This window comes from Salvia splendens, chromosome 17, assembly GCF_004379255.2.
Source record: "Salvia splendens isolate huo1 chromosome 17, SspV2, whole genome shotgun sequence".
Lineage (NCBI taxonomy): Eukaryota > Viridiplantae > Streptophyta > Magnoliopsida > Lamiales > Lamiaceae > Salvia > Salvia splendens.
This window is the reverse complement of record NC_056048.1, coordinates 23,908,070-23,923,996: the sequence shown is the minus strand read 5'-3', so window position 1 is coordinate 23,923,996 and position 15,927 is coordinate 23,908,070. Positions and strand designations below refer to the sequence as shown.

The 15,927-nt window shown below is 36.6% G+C and overlaps 2 protein-coding genes across 2 annotated transcripts; one reads left to right on the top strand and one right to left on the bottom strand.

Moving 5' to 3' along the window:
- Positions 1-2,228: 2,228 nt before the first annotated feature.
- On the top strand, positions 2,229-3,703 carry LOC121773918 (E3 ubiquitin-protein ligase PUB23-like). The gene has a single exon (XM_042170836.1). The coding sequence runs from the start codon at positions 2,343-2,345 to the stop codon at positions 3,582-3,584; it is 1,242 nt and encodes a 413-aa protein (XP_042026770.1). The 5' UTR covers positions 2,229-2,342; the 3' UTR covers positions 3,585-3,703.
- A 10,496-nt stretch (positions 3,704-14,199) lies between these two features.
- Positions 14,200-15,167, bottom strand: LOC121774508 (agamous-like MADS-box protein AGL80). Its single transcript, XM_042171372.1, has 2 exons — positions 14,476-15,167; positions 14,200-14,263 (listed from the first exon to the last, which is right to left on the bottom strand). The coding sequence occupies exons 1-2, from the start codon at positions 15,165-15,167 to the stop codon at positions 14,200-14,202; spliced, it is 756 nt and encodes a 251-aa protein (XP_042027306.1).
- Positions 15,168-15,927: the final 760 nt, after the last annotated feature.

Here is a 15,927-nt window from a genome sequence, read left to right as displayed (position 1 = left end):
CTCTCTTCGTTGGTGCTGCATGGTGGCGCAACAATACTTGCTCGTGCGCGACCTATGCAGTTTTTTCGTTTTTCACAAACTCGCCAATGTCGCGTGGCTATGCTTGCTCACGCCTGATTTTGCGGTGCTCTCAACCTTGCCCAAGTTCCAATGTGTCTTTTCATCTTTAATCCTTTTAAAACCATTTTCTACTTCAAAACTCAAATTATCAACATATACCATTATTAGGAACTAACTCAAATACTCCTGTAAAACATCTAAATCACTTTGTGTTTATAAATATACCATCAACGCTTCAAAAAGCGTCCTTATTATTTCCCAACTAAAATTAGAGGACGTAAATAAAAGCATCCTAATAAAAGCAAAAGATTAAGTTAATTTGTCCTTCATTTAGGAACGCTTTCTTTTGCATCCTAAATTGTTGTTTTTTAAAACTTCCCAAACAAGTAATTGCATCTTAAGTTGTGTCCCTAAAAAATAAGTTTTTTGTAGTGAAATGTTGAGTTTATCAATTGCCGCAGACTAAAATATCCCACATCAGTTGTGAGTTTTGAGAGATACACAACTGTGACCCATGAGCAATTCAGAATGAGAGCCGGATAGTAGAACCATCTGTGACTAATGAGAACGTTTCCCCTGGGCCGAGACTCTAAAATCTCGCATCAGTTGTGAAAGACACATATCCGTGACCAACATGGATGTGACCAATAAGCATCTCGAAGCTACAATTGAATTAACCGTGACCAACGAAGACGTTGGTCCTGGAAGGGGATCAATTGTTATGAACTCTAATACTCCACCTGACATTAGTTATGATAACTGGTGTAAGGTTTATCGATGAATGAGTTATTCAGTTATTTCTCCTATTCAGTTAATCTTTTGGGATGAGTTTTTCTTTATCTTGTCGATATCACCTTGCTATTGAGTTGGTATTATTTGTGCTAGATTTGGTTGTTGATTTTAGCTATGGACTAACCTCGCGCTCAGGTTAGAGCCATTTCAATTCATAAAAGAAAGAGAGATCGAGAGGACGATGAGGCAGTTGAACAGCCAAGATATTTTTTATTCTAAAGATAACGTGAGAAAAAGATGATCGCATTCCGCGCCGCTGTTATGTCGTATTTGATTTTGACTTTTCTTTATTATATTACTACAGTCAGTTATTTGGAGTAGTAATTAAATGGAAAATATAGTCAGGAAAGGAGATTTTAAAAAGTCTAAAGAGGAATACAATTACACATGTACCGATGACTGCATTTATTAAATCAGTGCATATCGTTGGCGAAACGTTAGATTTTACTTTTTTCAGTGTGTACTTATACATACAAAGTCAACTTCACCAAACAGCCCATCAAGTAATACCTATTTATATTTTCACCCCTAACATTTCTCCCTACCTTTTAGTATATATTTCAATGCAACAATAACATTCATCTAGCTGGTGCCTCACTAAGGATTGAGATTTGAGAGACTATATCTTTCTCTAATTATTCATACTTACCATATTATGCTCTAATCAATTTTTTTGCTTGTTTGCCTTTATAATTTTACCGGATAATGATTGCTCAAACTCAAATATATAAAATCCATAATATATACTCCCTCTGTCTCATAGTAGATGTCACACTTTCCTTTTTAGTTTGTCCCACAAAAGATGTTACGTTTCCTTTTTTAGAAAAAGTTTTCTCTCACATTAATATAAATATGTTATTTTCTCTTTCCACTTAACACACAAAAAAATACCTCCTAAAATACCGTGTCGATCCCCAAGTGTGACTTCTACTATGGGACGGAGGGAGTAGTATTAATCCAATTAAATTTTTTCTCTGGAAATTCGGCAAAATGAATACAAATCATGATAATAACATCAAATAAAAAATGTTTATACTACAAAATATTAGATAATAAAAATATTATATTTATGTGTAGATAAGCTTATATAAATTTCATTTACCATGATTTATAAATTATTCCGAAATCAATAATAATTTTATCATTCATAATTTCGGAAATCCATTTTATCATGTTTGCAAATTCCAGATTAGTCTCACCGATGCCTACAAAATATTTGAATTTAATTAGAAGAAAAGAAATTGTGCGTGGTCAAATTGGTAATACCAAGAAATATCGGGGCGGATTGAGAAATAAAATAATTTAAAGAGTAACTCGGATCCCACAGTTTCGTTGTCCCTTCCATGTCTACACGCCAGATAAGTTTTGACTCTCCTCTTTCTTCACACTTCCACCAATCTCTACACCTTCTATATATTCATTGTCAATGCCATTCATAAAAAGTCTTCAAAAAACAATCGCACTTACAAATTCAAACTCCCTTTTGAGAAATGGATGGAATCCCTTCCATGGACTGCCCTCAAGATTTCCGCTGCCCGATTTCCATGGAGATCATGAAGGATCCCGTCACCATCTCCACCGGCGTCACCTACGATAGGAAAAACATCGAGAGATGGTTCCTCACCTACAAAAAGACCACCTGCCCCGCCACTATGCAATGCGTCGAGGCTTTCGACATGACTCCCAATCACACGCTCCAGCGCCTGATTTCCGCCTGGCAATCGCGGCGGAGCGAATCTACGCCGCCGCCAGCGGTGGCGGCGTCGGAAAAGCGCGACGAGCTGGCCGCCGCGCTCGGGGAGATCGATTCGACGCCGTTTAAGGTCAGCTGTTTAAAAAGGCTGAGGTCGATTGTGGAATTGGGGGATGAGGTGAAGGAGGATTTTAAGAGATTGGGCGGGGTTGAGGTGCTGGTGAGGATAATGGAGCAGGTTTTGGGGGAAAATTCGGATTTCGCGGTTTTTAGGGCTTGCGAGGAGGCGGTGGCGGTGCTGCGCCTCATTCCGGTTTCCGACTGCGATGAGCAGATTCTGGAGGTGTTGATGAGCTCCAATTGTATGAATTCGATGGCGATTGTGCTCCAGCGCGGCGGCGCGGAGGCGAGATTCGGCGCGGTGGCGACGTTCGAGAAATTGGCGAGGGCGGATTACCAATGGAACTACGCCGCGCAGGATCAAGGCGTCGGTTTCTTCAAATCGCTGCTGGAGATCGTCTCCGACGAGATCTGCAGCAAGGCGAGCTCGTGCGCGCTGAAGCTGCTGGTGCAGATGCTGGAGGCGTCCAAGAAGTCGAGGTTGAAGGCGATCGAGGCCGGCGCGATCTGCACGCTGGTGGAGCTGCTGCCGGAATCGAGCAGATCTAAATGCGAGAGGATTATGCAATTGATCAAGCTGCTGTGTGAATTGGCGGAGGGGAGGCTGGCCTTTTCGGAGCACGGATTGGGGATCGCGGCGGTGGCGAAGAAGATGTTGAATGTGTCGAGCGGCGGGGCGACTAAGATTGGGGTGAAGATATTGATGTTGGTGGCCAGTTTTCACGCGACGGAGAAGGTGCTGGAGGAGATGCTGATGTGCGGGGCGGTAAAGAAGCTGGTGGCGCTGCTGCATGTCGGTGCGGGGCAGTCGACGACCAAGGAGAGGGCGGCGAAGATATTGAAGCTGCACGGCCGTGAGTGGCGGCGGTACCCTTGTTTCACGAGTGACGTCAGGGATTACTTGGGGTTGGGGGAATGAAAGTCTAAATTCAATTTTTTTCTTCGAAAAAGGAAATATAGATATTTGTAATATATTTTAACGATGAAATATACAGATATATTCTTTCTTCCATGTAAAATTGTGCAAATGAGTTTTTTTTCATATTTATTAAAAATTTGTGATTTTTATGCTTAATTTCATTGGAGAAAACGGTTATTTTCAATATTATTTTGAATTTGTAATTATATGACTCGTTCCTTGTTGTAATAAATGTACGAGTCTGATTGCTGAATACACTCAGTTGAAAACTTGGACGAAGAAAAAGCAATTTTGTGATTTAATAAATATATTATTGAGGCATTTTGTCAGATTTAATAAATATTATTGTTGGACAATTATTAATGCAATATTTTTGGGTTATATATGAGGGTTTACTCTTGCTAGTTACTAACATATGTCAATGCATATGAATTTTTATTTAACTATTTAATTTAATTAGTAGTACTTCTCCATCCATGAAATATTGTCCAAATTTGACTCTGGCGCGGGTTTTAAAAAATGTGAATAAAAAAGTGAGTTGAAAAAGTTAGTGGAATGAGGGTCCGACATGCATATATTAGTTTTATAATAAAATGTGAGTGTAAAGAACTAGTGGAAAGTGAAGTCCATTTATCAAAAATAGAAAAAACAAAGTAGACAATTTTTCACGAACGAACCAAAATGACAAAAATGGACAACATTTCACTGAAGGAGGGAGCATGTATTTTGATCCAGTATATGTATTGAACAATCGGTAGTAATGCCTTCGGAACAGTCAGTTGTCTTGGTAGTCATTCAGAAAGAATGGGTAATTAATTTTTTTTCTTGAACATTCCTGCTTATAATTATTCACGTAAAATTATTTATTTAATAAAAAATAATTGTCCATTATCTAAAGTCATTATTTGTTAGGGACAGAAAATCAATTAAACATTTATATGATAGACACAGAAAAGAAAAAATTAAATTACATGCCAATTGTCAACAAATATCCTTTATTTATTTATTTGTTTAGAGCATCTGCAGCGGTGAGCAGCGGCTCGTCCGTCCGTGCCAGCGCCCTTTCCCTTCTGTCTCCAACAAATATCCTTTATTTGTTTATTTGTTTAGAGCATCTGCAGCGGTGAGCAACGGCTCGTCCGTCCGTGCCAGCGGCGCGGCACCGCCTGCTCGCCGCTGCGCTCTTGACGCTGGCGCGGCGCTGCTCTTAGCTAAGAGCACGTTTGTGCTAGCGAGCAGCTGACGTGGCGGCTCCTGATTGGCCAACGGCAATGCCGTTGGCAAATTCAATTTTTTAATTTTATTTTAAAAAATCAGATTTTAATTAAAAAAATTGATTAAAAAAAAAATTCCCACTTCCCAAAAAATTATATCCGTTTTCTCCCCACTTTTAATTTATTTTTTAATTTTTTTCCCAAAAAATACACATTTTTATCTATAAATACCCCCACTTCCACACAAAAAATTTCACACCACACTACACAATTCTCAGCTAAATTCTCTCATTTCCCTTCTTACAATTCTCAATCTTTCTTTCACTCTTACAACAAAAAAATGTCCGGCTCCGACGATCACCCCTCCGGCTCCCACGGTTGGAACCCCGAATGGTTCGGTTCACAACCATTTCCTAGTCCGAGAACGGAATTTTTGGCCCCTCCTCAAACCCAAAGTTCGCAAGCTCCGGATGGCTACCGGCCTTACCCGGTCGACGACCAAGATGCCCCCGATGAGAAATACGGGTGGGCACCCGAACCACCCATACCTAGAGCGGGAGGGAGTGGCGGCTCTCAAACTCCTCCTCTTCCTACTCGTGGTGTCCGCACCCCGCACACTCCGGGGGAGATGAAGCACTTATTCAAAGCGATTTTGTCTATCTCCGAAGATCCGGCGATTGGCACGAACCAATCCGAGGACCATTTTTTGTGGCGCATCTATCGCCGGTACAATGAAAACTGGTCGGCTGAAACAATCGAGCTCAACCAGAGTATGGTGGGCAATGCCGTATACAGAGCCAACAAAGAAATCCAAAAGTTCCAGGGGTATTACCTCCAGGAAGAGCGGTCGGCGGGGAACGGCAGAAGCGAGGTCGACATCATCAGTGCCGCATTGGCGACCTACCAATCCCAACACTACAAACCGTTCAAGTACCTCAATGTTTGGCAGGAGGTGCGTGTGCATTCGAAGTGTAGGGGAGGTGTAGCATCCTCCTCTAGCTCCTCCGGCAAACGGTCGAGGTCGGTATCCGTATCCGACACCGGCTCCGATGAGGTGTCCACCCATTTCGTCGGAGCTAACTTGGGTAGCCCCGACGCCGGCCCGAGTAGTTCCCAACGCCGGCTGCAAGGAAGGAAGAAGTTGACGGCCAACCGCGTCGCGCCGCGACTCCATCCGCCCCCGCTCCCGCTCCCTTTGTGCCACCTCAAACCCCCCACCAACTCGTTGTGGGGGGTTTTGGCCCAACTCAATTTGGCCGATAGGTCAAATATGACCCACGAGCAACTTCGATCGCATGTGGCAATGATACGGGGTCTCCAACGAACATTGGGGGTAGAGCTGGATGAATAGTCTTCCACGGGGGTATTTTTAGCTTTTAATTATGTAATTTTTATTTTTTAAGAGTTTAATTATGTAATTTTTATTTTTAGGTGTTTAATTATGTAATTTTTAATTTTTTGGATTTTAATTATGTAATTTTTAATTTTTAGAATTTTAATTATGTAATTTTTATTTTTTGTCTAAGAGTAGGGAGTAAAAAAGTAACAAAAGTGGGTCCGGGCCCACATCCATACTCGTTGGCAAGAGCACGGATGAGGATGCTCTTATACCTCAGTAAATATTCTATTTAACATACTTTACATTTCATTAATTTATTTCAATTTAATTATATAGAACTCACGTTGCACTAATATTTTCCTCCTATTTACGTTTACATTGTCAAACAATTTTTAAAATTTAAGCTGATCAAACAATGAAATATACTACAAATTAATATTAATTGGATGTAAACCATGATTTATTAAAACCAGTCTCTAATTACATAAACATTGGCGTTATTACTAAAAAGTTTCTCAATTTTGATTTCTTAGTAATTAATTTGTTAGCTTGAATTTATAATAATTACAATTATATCGCAACCATATTTCCATTGTTCATTTTATAATTTAAACTTTGAACTAAAAATTTAGCTAATCGACGCTGTCGTACGCTGCAATAAAAGGTGATATCGCATTTAAAATAATACAATGATACATCATGATTTGGCATTTAAAATGAAACAATGATAACATCACATTAAATTGATAATATCTTTAATTCTCTGGATACAGAAACAACAAAGCGCTACGTTTCATTTGGGTCAATTAGCCAAAATTTCAACGTTGGTTTATAAAACAAATTATGAAAAGATAAACTTCGACTATAGAGTTATACTACTTGCTAAAGTGACAATTCAAATTAAAATGACAACCAACCACCAATAAGGACCTTTAGATTTAGGAGCAGATTCAAACTTAGCATGTCTCTGATTTCGTATCACAGATTGTTTGAAATCATATTCCGAATTGCTTGTCTATGTATTACATATTGCTTGCCTATGTACCACAGATTGCTTGCCTAAATTGTTATTTTAACTACGATGTCACCATAGTACTCTGATTTCGTATTGCAAATTGCTTAGAAATATATGCCGAGTTGTTTGCCTATGTATCGCATTGCTTGCCTAGGTTGTCATTTTAATTACGGTATCACAATAGTGCTCCTCTAAGACATGATTAATACTAAGTCGATGTGAGATAAAATTTAAGAAATTTTTGAATATAAGTGGACATGATATAGAATTTCATTTTTTAAAAGAATTTTAACATGCAGATATAGTACTACACAATAATAGTGTCGGTATCAAAATAATTGAAGAATACATTTTTTTTAAAATTAAAGTGTAACTCAAAAATTAATTTACTAATATGAGGTCCACTTTTATATTGGTTTTATAATAGAATGTGAGTGGTGTGAGTCAGTGGAATGTGAAACCTACTTATCATTAATGGTAAAAGTAAAATGTGACTCTTATTGTGGGATGAACCGAAATGGTAAAATGTGACTCATAGTGTGGGACGGAGGGAGTATGATATATATACATTTGTATGAGGCTAAAGAAGTACTATTACTAGTAGTATTTTAATTCTTAGATTATTAAGAATATTTCTACTTTGTAATCTTACATAACAATATTACATAAATAGAAAATAAAAAAAAATACACAAATGTGAGAAAAAACCTATAAATAAATTAACCATGAGAATTAGATAAATGATTTAATTACAACTAGACAAATGTATTAGTTTATTTATGAGAAAATCTACTAGCGTGATTAAAAAATACTATAAATATGAAATAAATTAAGAATCAGATTATTTGCGGGAAAATTGAAAAAAAAACAAAAAATAATACTCGTAAATGCTAAAACAAATAAAGAACCGTGCACCCAGCAGGAATTGAACACTGAACTCACAGTACGCAAGCTGAACCGCTAATTGTCTACACCACATAATCATTTGTAAATTATTGTTTATTATACGTAGGTAAATTTCAAATTAGTCAGTTACTCTTTTAACAGATCTTATAATAGGGAAGAGTTATCTCACACTTAGAGATAAAACATCATCAATAAGTCTTTTTTTTATCAATACCAAGTTGATGTGTGGCATGATTTAACATATTTTTAACAAATATATATTAAATATTATGAGGAAAAACCAAAACTTTAGTCGAGGTTGGTAGAGTTTACAAAGTGAATTAAAAAGCAAAACTCTAGCATCTATATTAAATTAGGCAGTATTATTTTTATTTAACTACACAACAAATAGATGCTAGAGTTTTGCTTTTTAATTCACTTTGAAATTTAAGTCTAGCTTTTGTTTAGAATTTTGTGTGTGGTTATATAAAATAATTTATACTACTATGCAATATTGTTTTGTAATTTAAATAAAGAGAAAATAAATTAAGAGAGAACATAATATGAGAATAGTATTTTTATTTTAAGAAATGTCTCATTTAGATTATGATATCAAAAAAAAAAAGAAAATATGTCACTTTGAATGAGACGAACAAAGTATATAAGAGTCCAATACTTCTAAATAATATATGACGGATTTTGGCAAAGCGTTTACACAAAAATATTCATTAAAATATGAACCATTTTCTTATTATATACGTCAAACAATTGGTAGAATTAATGGATATATAAGATTTTTTAGATGATTAATTTGATTGGGTCGACAGGAAACAATCTCAATCCTCGGTGACCTGAGAAAAAGTTGTAATCATGCTGCCAACACCCTTATTTTTTAATATGTCTAATTAATCGGAATATTGTTTTTCTTTGACCTAAAATAAAAAATAATATTAACATCCATTTAATAGAAAAAATTATAAATATTGTCAATATTTAACTCAAATTAAGTATAACCATCAATAATTTCTCTTTCATTTTTTTGTACTTCAATGCTAATTAATTAGTTTCTAAATTATCATTTCAAGCCATACGGCTAATTAGTAATTACAGTTAATGATGAAATCAATTAGTGTTATCGGGAAACCGACCAAAGAAATTGTCTCTTACACATCCGCACAGCGAGGTAATCTCTATCTATCACCCAAATTAAAATATTTTATCTGCACCAGTAATAATCTACATCAACATTGAGATATAGTCTCTATCGTCAATTTAATTATTTCCATATATTCTAAAAATAAATTAATGCTAGTTGCAGTGTGAAATTAAGGCAATCATTATCGCCATTTATTGGAGAGCAGCTGTCGCTTTAGGTCAAACAGAATCTTAGTTTAACCACCAATTTATAAATACTTATTTTCCATTTAATTTAGTTTTTATTCAATTTGAATTTCATAGTCTTTGGCAACCGAACTTGACGAAATTAGGTGCTTATTACATTTACTTTGTTGAGTGTAATGACCCAAATGTGTTGGTGCAGCTACTATTCAAAGATGATTTTTCTAAGTAATTTCGAGCATTTTAAATTTTAAATTTTAAATTGCTACACATTTAAGATATGAACACAAACCGATCAATTTTTCTTTCTTTTCATTAATTCGTATATCTGACTCGGTCCGAATTATTTTTAAAGATACTGAAATTGCTTTAATGTTCTCCGAATTGCTCTTGTCGTTGTGGACTGCTCAAGTTAGATTGTCAAACTGATCCAACTGACCAATGTATGCCTTTTACCTGCGAATGCCGGTGAGTGGATCAAGTGGAAATTCAAACAGATCATTTGACTTAATCCGACTTGAGTGCGCAAAAGGAGGAACTCAGGGCATTTAAAAACCTTAACTCACAATACTATAGATTTAGTAAAGGAAAGTTATGATCAATCCCACAGAGATGATGTGTTCTACATTTGTTGCGGACAAAATGGGAATTGACTGCGGCCACGCTTTACAGGGTGGGTTAAGTTAAACTACTCGATTAAACGAACTAGGAGACTAAACTAACTAAACTGATCCATTCGCTAAAACAAAGATAAATTCTAATTAATCAACTCATACTGAAATTTCCTGAAATGGCCAAACAAGGTAAAGGTAAATGAATATCAGTCTCCTGCAAAACGTAAGATAAAGTAAACCGTTTCTAACAACTTCATCTTCTTCACAGAATCAACATGAAAACAGAGCATAACCAGATCTGAATCAAACAACAAACTTATCATAACAATTGGTAAATTTAAATCTACCCTAAGAATTAAACACATCCATATAAACAAGCAACTAAGCCAAAATCATGCAGAAATCACAAATCAGTTATCAGATCTACCACCTCTGAAGCTAAATCAGACATTATCATACCTTCAATCAACACAAACCAACCTAGATCTACTCTATGATGCTACGAACAACTAGATCTGAACATCTTAACACCTTTCATTCAGAAATCCTCAGCAATCGAACGTAAAACCTTTAATAGCTACTCAGATTCAAGGTAAGCGAGATCATACATAAAGAAACTAAACACGCTGAATAAAACTGAATTCATGATTTTAAAAACTTCCAAAACTAACAAGTCAATAAGCAACAAACAACCAAAACAACTTGTAGCAACAAAACATGAAATAAAAGATTTTATCTTCGCTCCTCCTCGAAACGATGTTACACAACTTCAAATTTATCCAACAAATGAGAAAAGGATATTTTTAGTTTGATGTAATAATATACAGTGAGTTAATAAAATGAGTCATACCACCATAAAGTAGCTACTAAAAAAAATAAAAAAGTAAATAGTTTTGTTGGATCAATTAATAAAAGTGAAAAAAAACAAGATTATTAATTATGAGCTAATATAGTAACTGTTGTACACTTAATTAATGGGCTAAACCATACCTGAGCCCTAGAACTCCAAGAAGCCCATTTACTTTAGACCATGCTAAACATTAGTATAATGGATCACTATTTAAATTGATCTACCTTGGACCAAACCCACTATAACAATATTACATACACAAATGTGTTATACGGGTCATATGACTCATTATCATATGATTATCTATTTATGGTTAAGTTAAGGAATTATTTTAGTTGAAGAGAAGTGACTATAACTAATTATCATATGACTATCCATCTATGATTAAGTTGTGAGATTTAATCTTATGAATCAAATATAATAATCAAAAGCAAATAATAGTTTCACACAATAATATGTGACACGTTTAGGGATTGATCTAGCAATACACAACAAATCGTTAAGATGGCAAACGAAACAAACTCCTCGAATCGAAATAGGGAGAATACAAGTAGCAAAAAAAAAATCCACTAAGGAAAACAAAAACTAACTAAAGCCCTAAATTGAAGCTGCCTACCCAAACAGAATATCGCGGACTAAAAGAGTTAAGTGTCGCTTACCCAATACAAAAATAGTCTCTAACAACTAGATAATTTAAAAAACAAAGAAATTTTGGGTGATTTAAGAAACAACTAGATAATTTAAAAATAGTCTCCAAAGAGATTTTGAGCGATGCCTACAATCAAAGGCATTATCATAACTACTGCGAACTGACTCATTGATTTATGGTGGCGAGATTGCACAATATTCACATAGCAAGCAGTAAAACCTACTTAAAACAGAGTATGCTGACCACAGATCACAGTTATTATATACTCCCTCCGTCCCCGATTAAGAGTCTCTCTTTTCCATTTCGGTCCGTCCCCGATTAAGAGTCACTCTTTCTACTTACTATATTTGGACATCAAAAATACCCTAAAAGTCAAAGAGATCCCACATTCCACTACCTAACTCCGTTTATTACACCACACATTCAAACACTTCCTTAAAACCCGTGTCCGGTCAAAAAGTAACTCCTAATTGGGGACGGAGGGAGTACGTGGGTATAAAGCCAACTGTACTTCATATTCCTCAAATAGAATTTTCCACCTCGGGTTTAGCTTTCCCACACTTATAGTAGTTTTCGGTACGGTGTACTACGAAGTAAACACGTTATAGATATTCGCAACGTTACAATAAAGCAAATTTCATCTAATTCCAAATACTAGTAAAAGCAATAAAATTTCCACTACTCAGAAAAGCAAGCTAATTTTAAAAAAAAATCAAAATACACTTCATCACGAAAGCAAACATCTAAGCTTATCAAATCGAAGGGATTTAGCGAATTTATCAGAACGATGACTAAGATCAAGGCATTGTCATCCCAGAGCGTGGCAATGAGGCTCTTATTAGGATCATCGACTACAACATTAGTTTGATATTGTCCGTTTTGGATCAGGTCCGCACAGATTTGTTATTGGGTCACTCCCAAAAGGCCTCGAACTAATTGGGGTTGGACATGAATTATATACACCTTCCAACTTCCCCCCTTCATCCGATGTGGGATGGGTTTGTAACCCAACAAACCTCCCCTCAAACCGAGACCACATCGGGAACGCAGTCGACACGAACATGGGTTGTTCCAGCCCTGGCCCCTGGGTCATCCTGGGCCCGACTCTAACTTTGAGTCCTTCAGGGGCCGACCCTAACCGGGGCTCATCCAGGCACGTCCCATAGCCACCTGGGCTCTGATACCACTTGTTAGGATCGTCGACTACAACATTAGTTTGATATTGTCCGCTTTGGGTCAAGCCCGCACGGATTTGTTTTTGGGTCACTCCCAAAAGGCCTCAAACTAATTGGGGTTGGACAGGAATTATATACACCTTCCAACTTCCCTCCCTCATCCGATGTGGGATGGGTTTGTAACCCAACAGCTCTGTGATGACAGTGGTTACGACATGGAAGCAGGGGTGGCATGGCTTGAACTTCGTATCTTAATACTCCCTCCGCCCACAATAGATGTCACACTTATGGGATGTCACGAGATTTTAGGAGGTTTTATTTTGTGTGTGTTAAGTGGAGAGAAAAAAGTATAACTTTTATACTAATGTGAGTGGAATTTTTTTTCAAAAATAGTAATGTGATATTTTTAGTAGGACAAACTAAAAAGAAAAGTGAGACATGTTTGAAACATCTTTTAAGGACGGAGATAGTACATGTTTTATGTTAAGGACTAGGTCTAATCTACTCATAAATGCATTGACATTAAGCTTGATTTTGTATACAATTATTCCTATCTTTTTATTTAATACCGGCTAATATCAATCATTATTACATTCCTATCTATAAACTAAGGCACGTTATTGATATTTAAATTGGTAAAAAATATTAAATGCTTTTAGGTCAAATTTATTATGTACGCTGTCATGAGAAGCCATGATGATGAACAATGGTTAAAAAATCATGTGTAACCAGTAATTTACTCCTAAAAATTCGATCCCTATTTCAGATGCAACTATCTCTTATTTCAGATGCAACTATCTCCTAAAAATTCGATCCCTAATTTACTCCTAAAAATTCGATCCATGTAACAGATGCAAGGGCGGATGCAGAAATAAATACGAGTAGGGGCTAAATTTTCAAAATTTTATTTAAAAATAAATTTTCAAGTAATTTAGATTATCAATAGTGGCTTTTATACTATAATATGTGTAAAATATGGATACATTTTGAAACTTTATAATAGAAAATTTTAAAAAAAATAGATTCATTAGGGGCTAAAGCCCTACCCAATTTATATGTAGGTCCGCCCCTGAACAGATGTAACGATTTATTCTTATTTTATTGTAACGAGATATTAACAGCAAATTTTAATTTAGTAAATGCAATGAAGATTTATTACTATTTGAGTTGTAATATTGCCACGTATAAGATTATTTTACTTTCCCTATAATATTACAAATACACATGAAAATCATTGCAAAAAATGTAATTAACGGAGAGTTACATTACAACTTAATACTAATACTTTTAGTTTTTACTAGTAAAAAGAGCATGTTTAGCTTTCTTTCTGAAATGGAATTCCTAAGAGTTATGTTAAACGCCTGCAATAGAAATTTTCCGCCTTTTTAAAAGGAAGTAATATTAATATTAACATCTATGAAGATCATATAACTCAATTTCTCTGCAGTTTAAAATGGAAGTAATAATAATAGTATATCTACGAAGATCATATAACTACTAAAATTGAGAAGACACAAAACACTTTAATCAAACAAATTACTCAACTCCAGATTCATCATACAGTAATAAACCAGGATACAAATCGCATATTAACTTAACCCTAAACATAAAAAATTTAAATCCTTCATGTCATAATCTCAAACAACATAGAACTAATGAGAGCATCACGGGTTGAAACGATTAGGATTAGGATTAGGATTAGGATTAGGGTTAGGGTTAGGGTTAGGGTTAGGGTTAGGATTCGGATCTGTATTCCGATTCTGATTCTGGCCAAATTGAGAAGAGCTAGACTGGCTGAAAATGTAGGGATACGGCAGCACCATCCCTGGATCCCACCCGAGCCCGCTCCCTTCCATCCCGCCTCCTCCTCCCGGGCTCTGGACCAGATTCCACGGGAAGCTCTCCATGACATCCTCCTCCATCTGTGGTGGAGCCTCTTCCACCACAGGAGGAGGAGGCAACGCCAGCATAGGAGGCGGCGGCAGGAGTGGAGGCAGCGGCGGCGGCGCAGACAGATTGCGCTGGTGCTCCGCCGCCATGGCGTCCATCCTGGCTTTGATATCCCGGAGCGTCTGGCTGATGACAAAGCTCATCTCCGAGACGTCATGGATCTGGAGGTCGTCGAGGGAGGCTTGGCCGAGAATGCAGCGGAACATAAAGGCCTCAAGCTCGCGGCAGGTGTTGTCCTTCTGGAGGCGGCGGAGCTGCTCCGTCGCCTTCTTGATCCGTTGCCGAGTGAAGCTCTCCTGATTGACCATCTTCCGGCTCTGGTCCATGATGGAGAGCTTGCGGAAACGGGCAAGGATTGACTGCGCATCGAGAGGCGACGGCCATACCACCGGCACGGTGTCGTACGGGCTGTAGATGATGACGCAGGCTTGCACACCACAGAGGGTGCTCAGCTTGCTCACCTTCTTTATCAGACCTTTCTTTCGCTTCTTGTATGAAGCTTTTCTCTCTGAATCATTAGTAATGTAGGCAAGGGTTACCTTCTTTCTAGTCATTGCTTTTAGGTTTTAACAGTGATTTCTTTTTCTTGGTGAGTTTTCGAGCTCTCTTTGTGTACATATATATAGCGGCTGAAGACATGAGATTCATTTCAATTTTGAATTTGCTTAGCATTTTCCGAGTTGTTTCAATTATTTTCATACCGCATCAATTAATGCTTAGTTTTATTGTATCTCTATAGTCTGGATTTCTTGAGTAAATTGCTGCCCCATATATGTTTTATGAGGAAATAAATATTTATTATGATGACATTGGCAAGATGCATGTATGAAATCTTTAGCAATTTAAGAGCAATAGTAGATACATTTTTATTAAGTGGAGTATATACCTTTTCTAAATAGTAGTGACACTAATAATAAAGTGCTTTTGGCTTTATCGGGTGCCCCACTGTTTAGGACTTATTTGAAGTAGTCAGGGACGGATCCAGGAAATTATAGTAGGAGGGGCAAAAATATTAATATACAAATAAATAAATATAAAAATATAATAAAATATACTATATTATAATAACAAGGACAAAAGTTTATCGACCGTTAACTAAGGTTACCTAACATTACAATTGTTCTTGACGGGGTCTCATAACCTGAAAACTATTCAAAATTCTTTCACGATCAATCTTACAAAATATGTCTTTCTCAATGTAGGTAATCAAACAATCATTTATCCAAGAGTCTCCCATCTTATTCAATCAAACAAATAAAAAAATTTAGATGAGTGCAATAAATAAGACTAAAACTATAGTCTATAAGAATTAAC

Coding starts and splice junctions, on each gene's coding strand:
- LOC121774508 (XM_042171372.1), bottom strand. CDS start 15,167: ATGACTAGAAAGAAGGTAACCCTTGCCTACATTACTAATGATTCAGAG. Junction 14,264..14,475: donor GATCCAGGGATGGTGCTGCC/GTATCCCTACAT, acceptor TTTTATGTTTAG/GGTTAAGTTAATATGCGATT.
- LOC121773918 (XM_042170836.1), top strand. CDS start 2,343: ATGGATGGAATCCCTTCCATGGACTGCCCTCAAGATTTCCGCTGCCCG.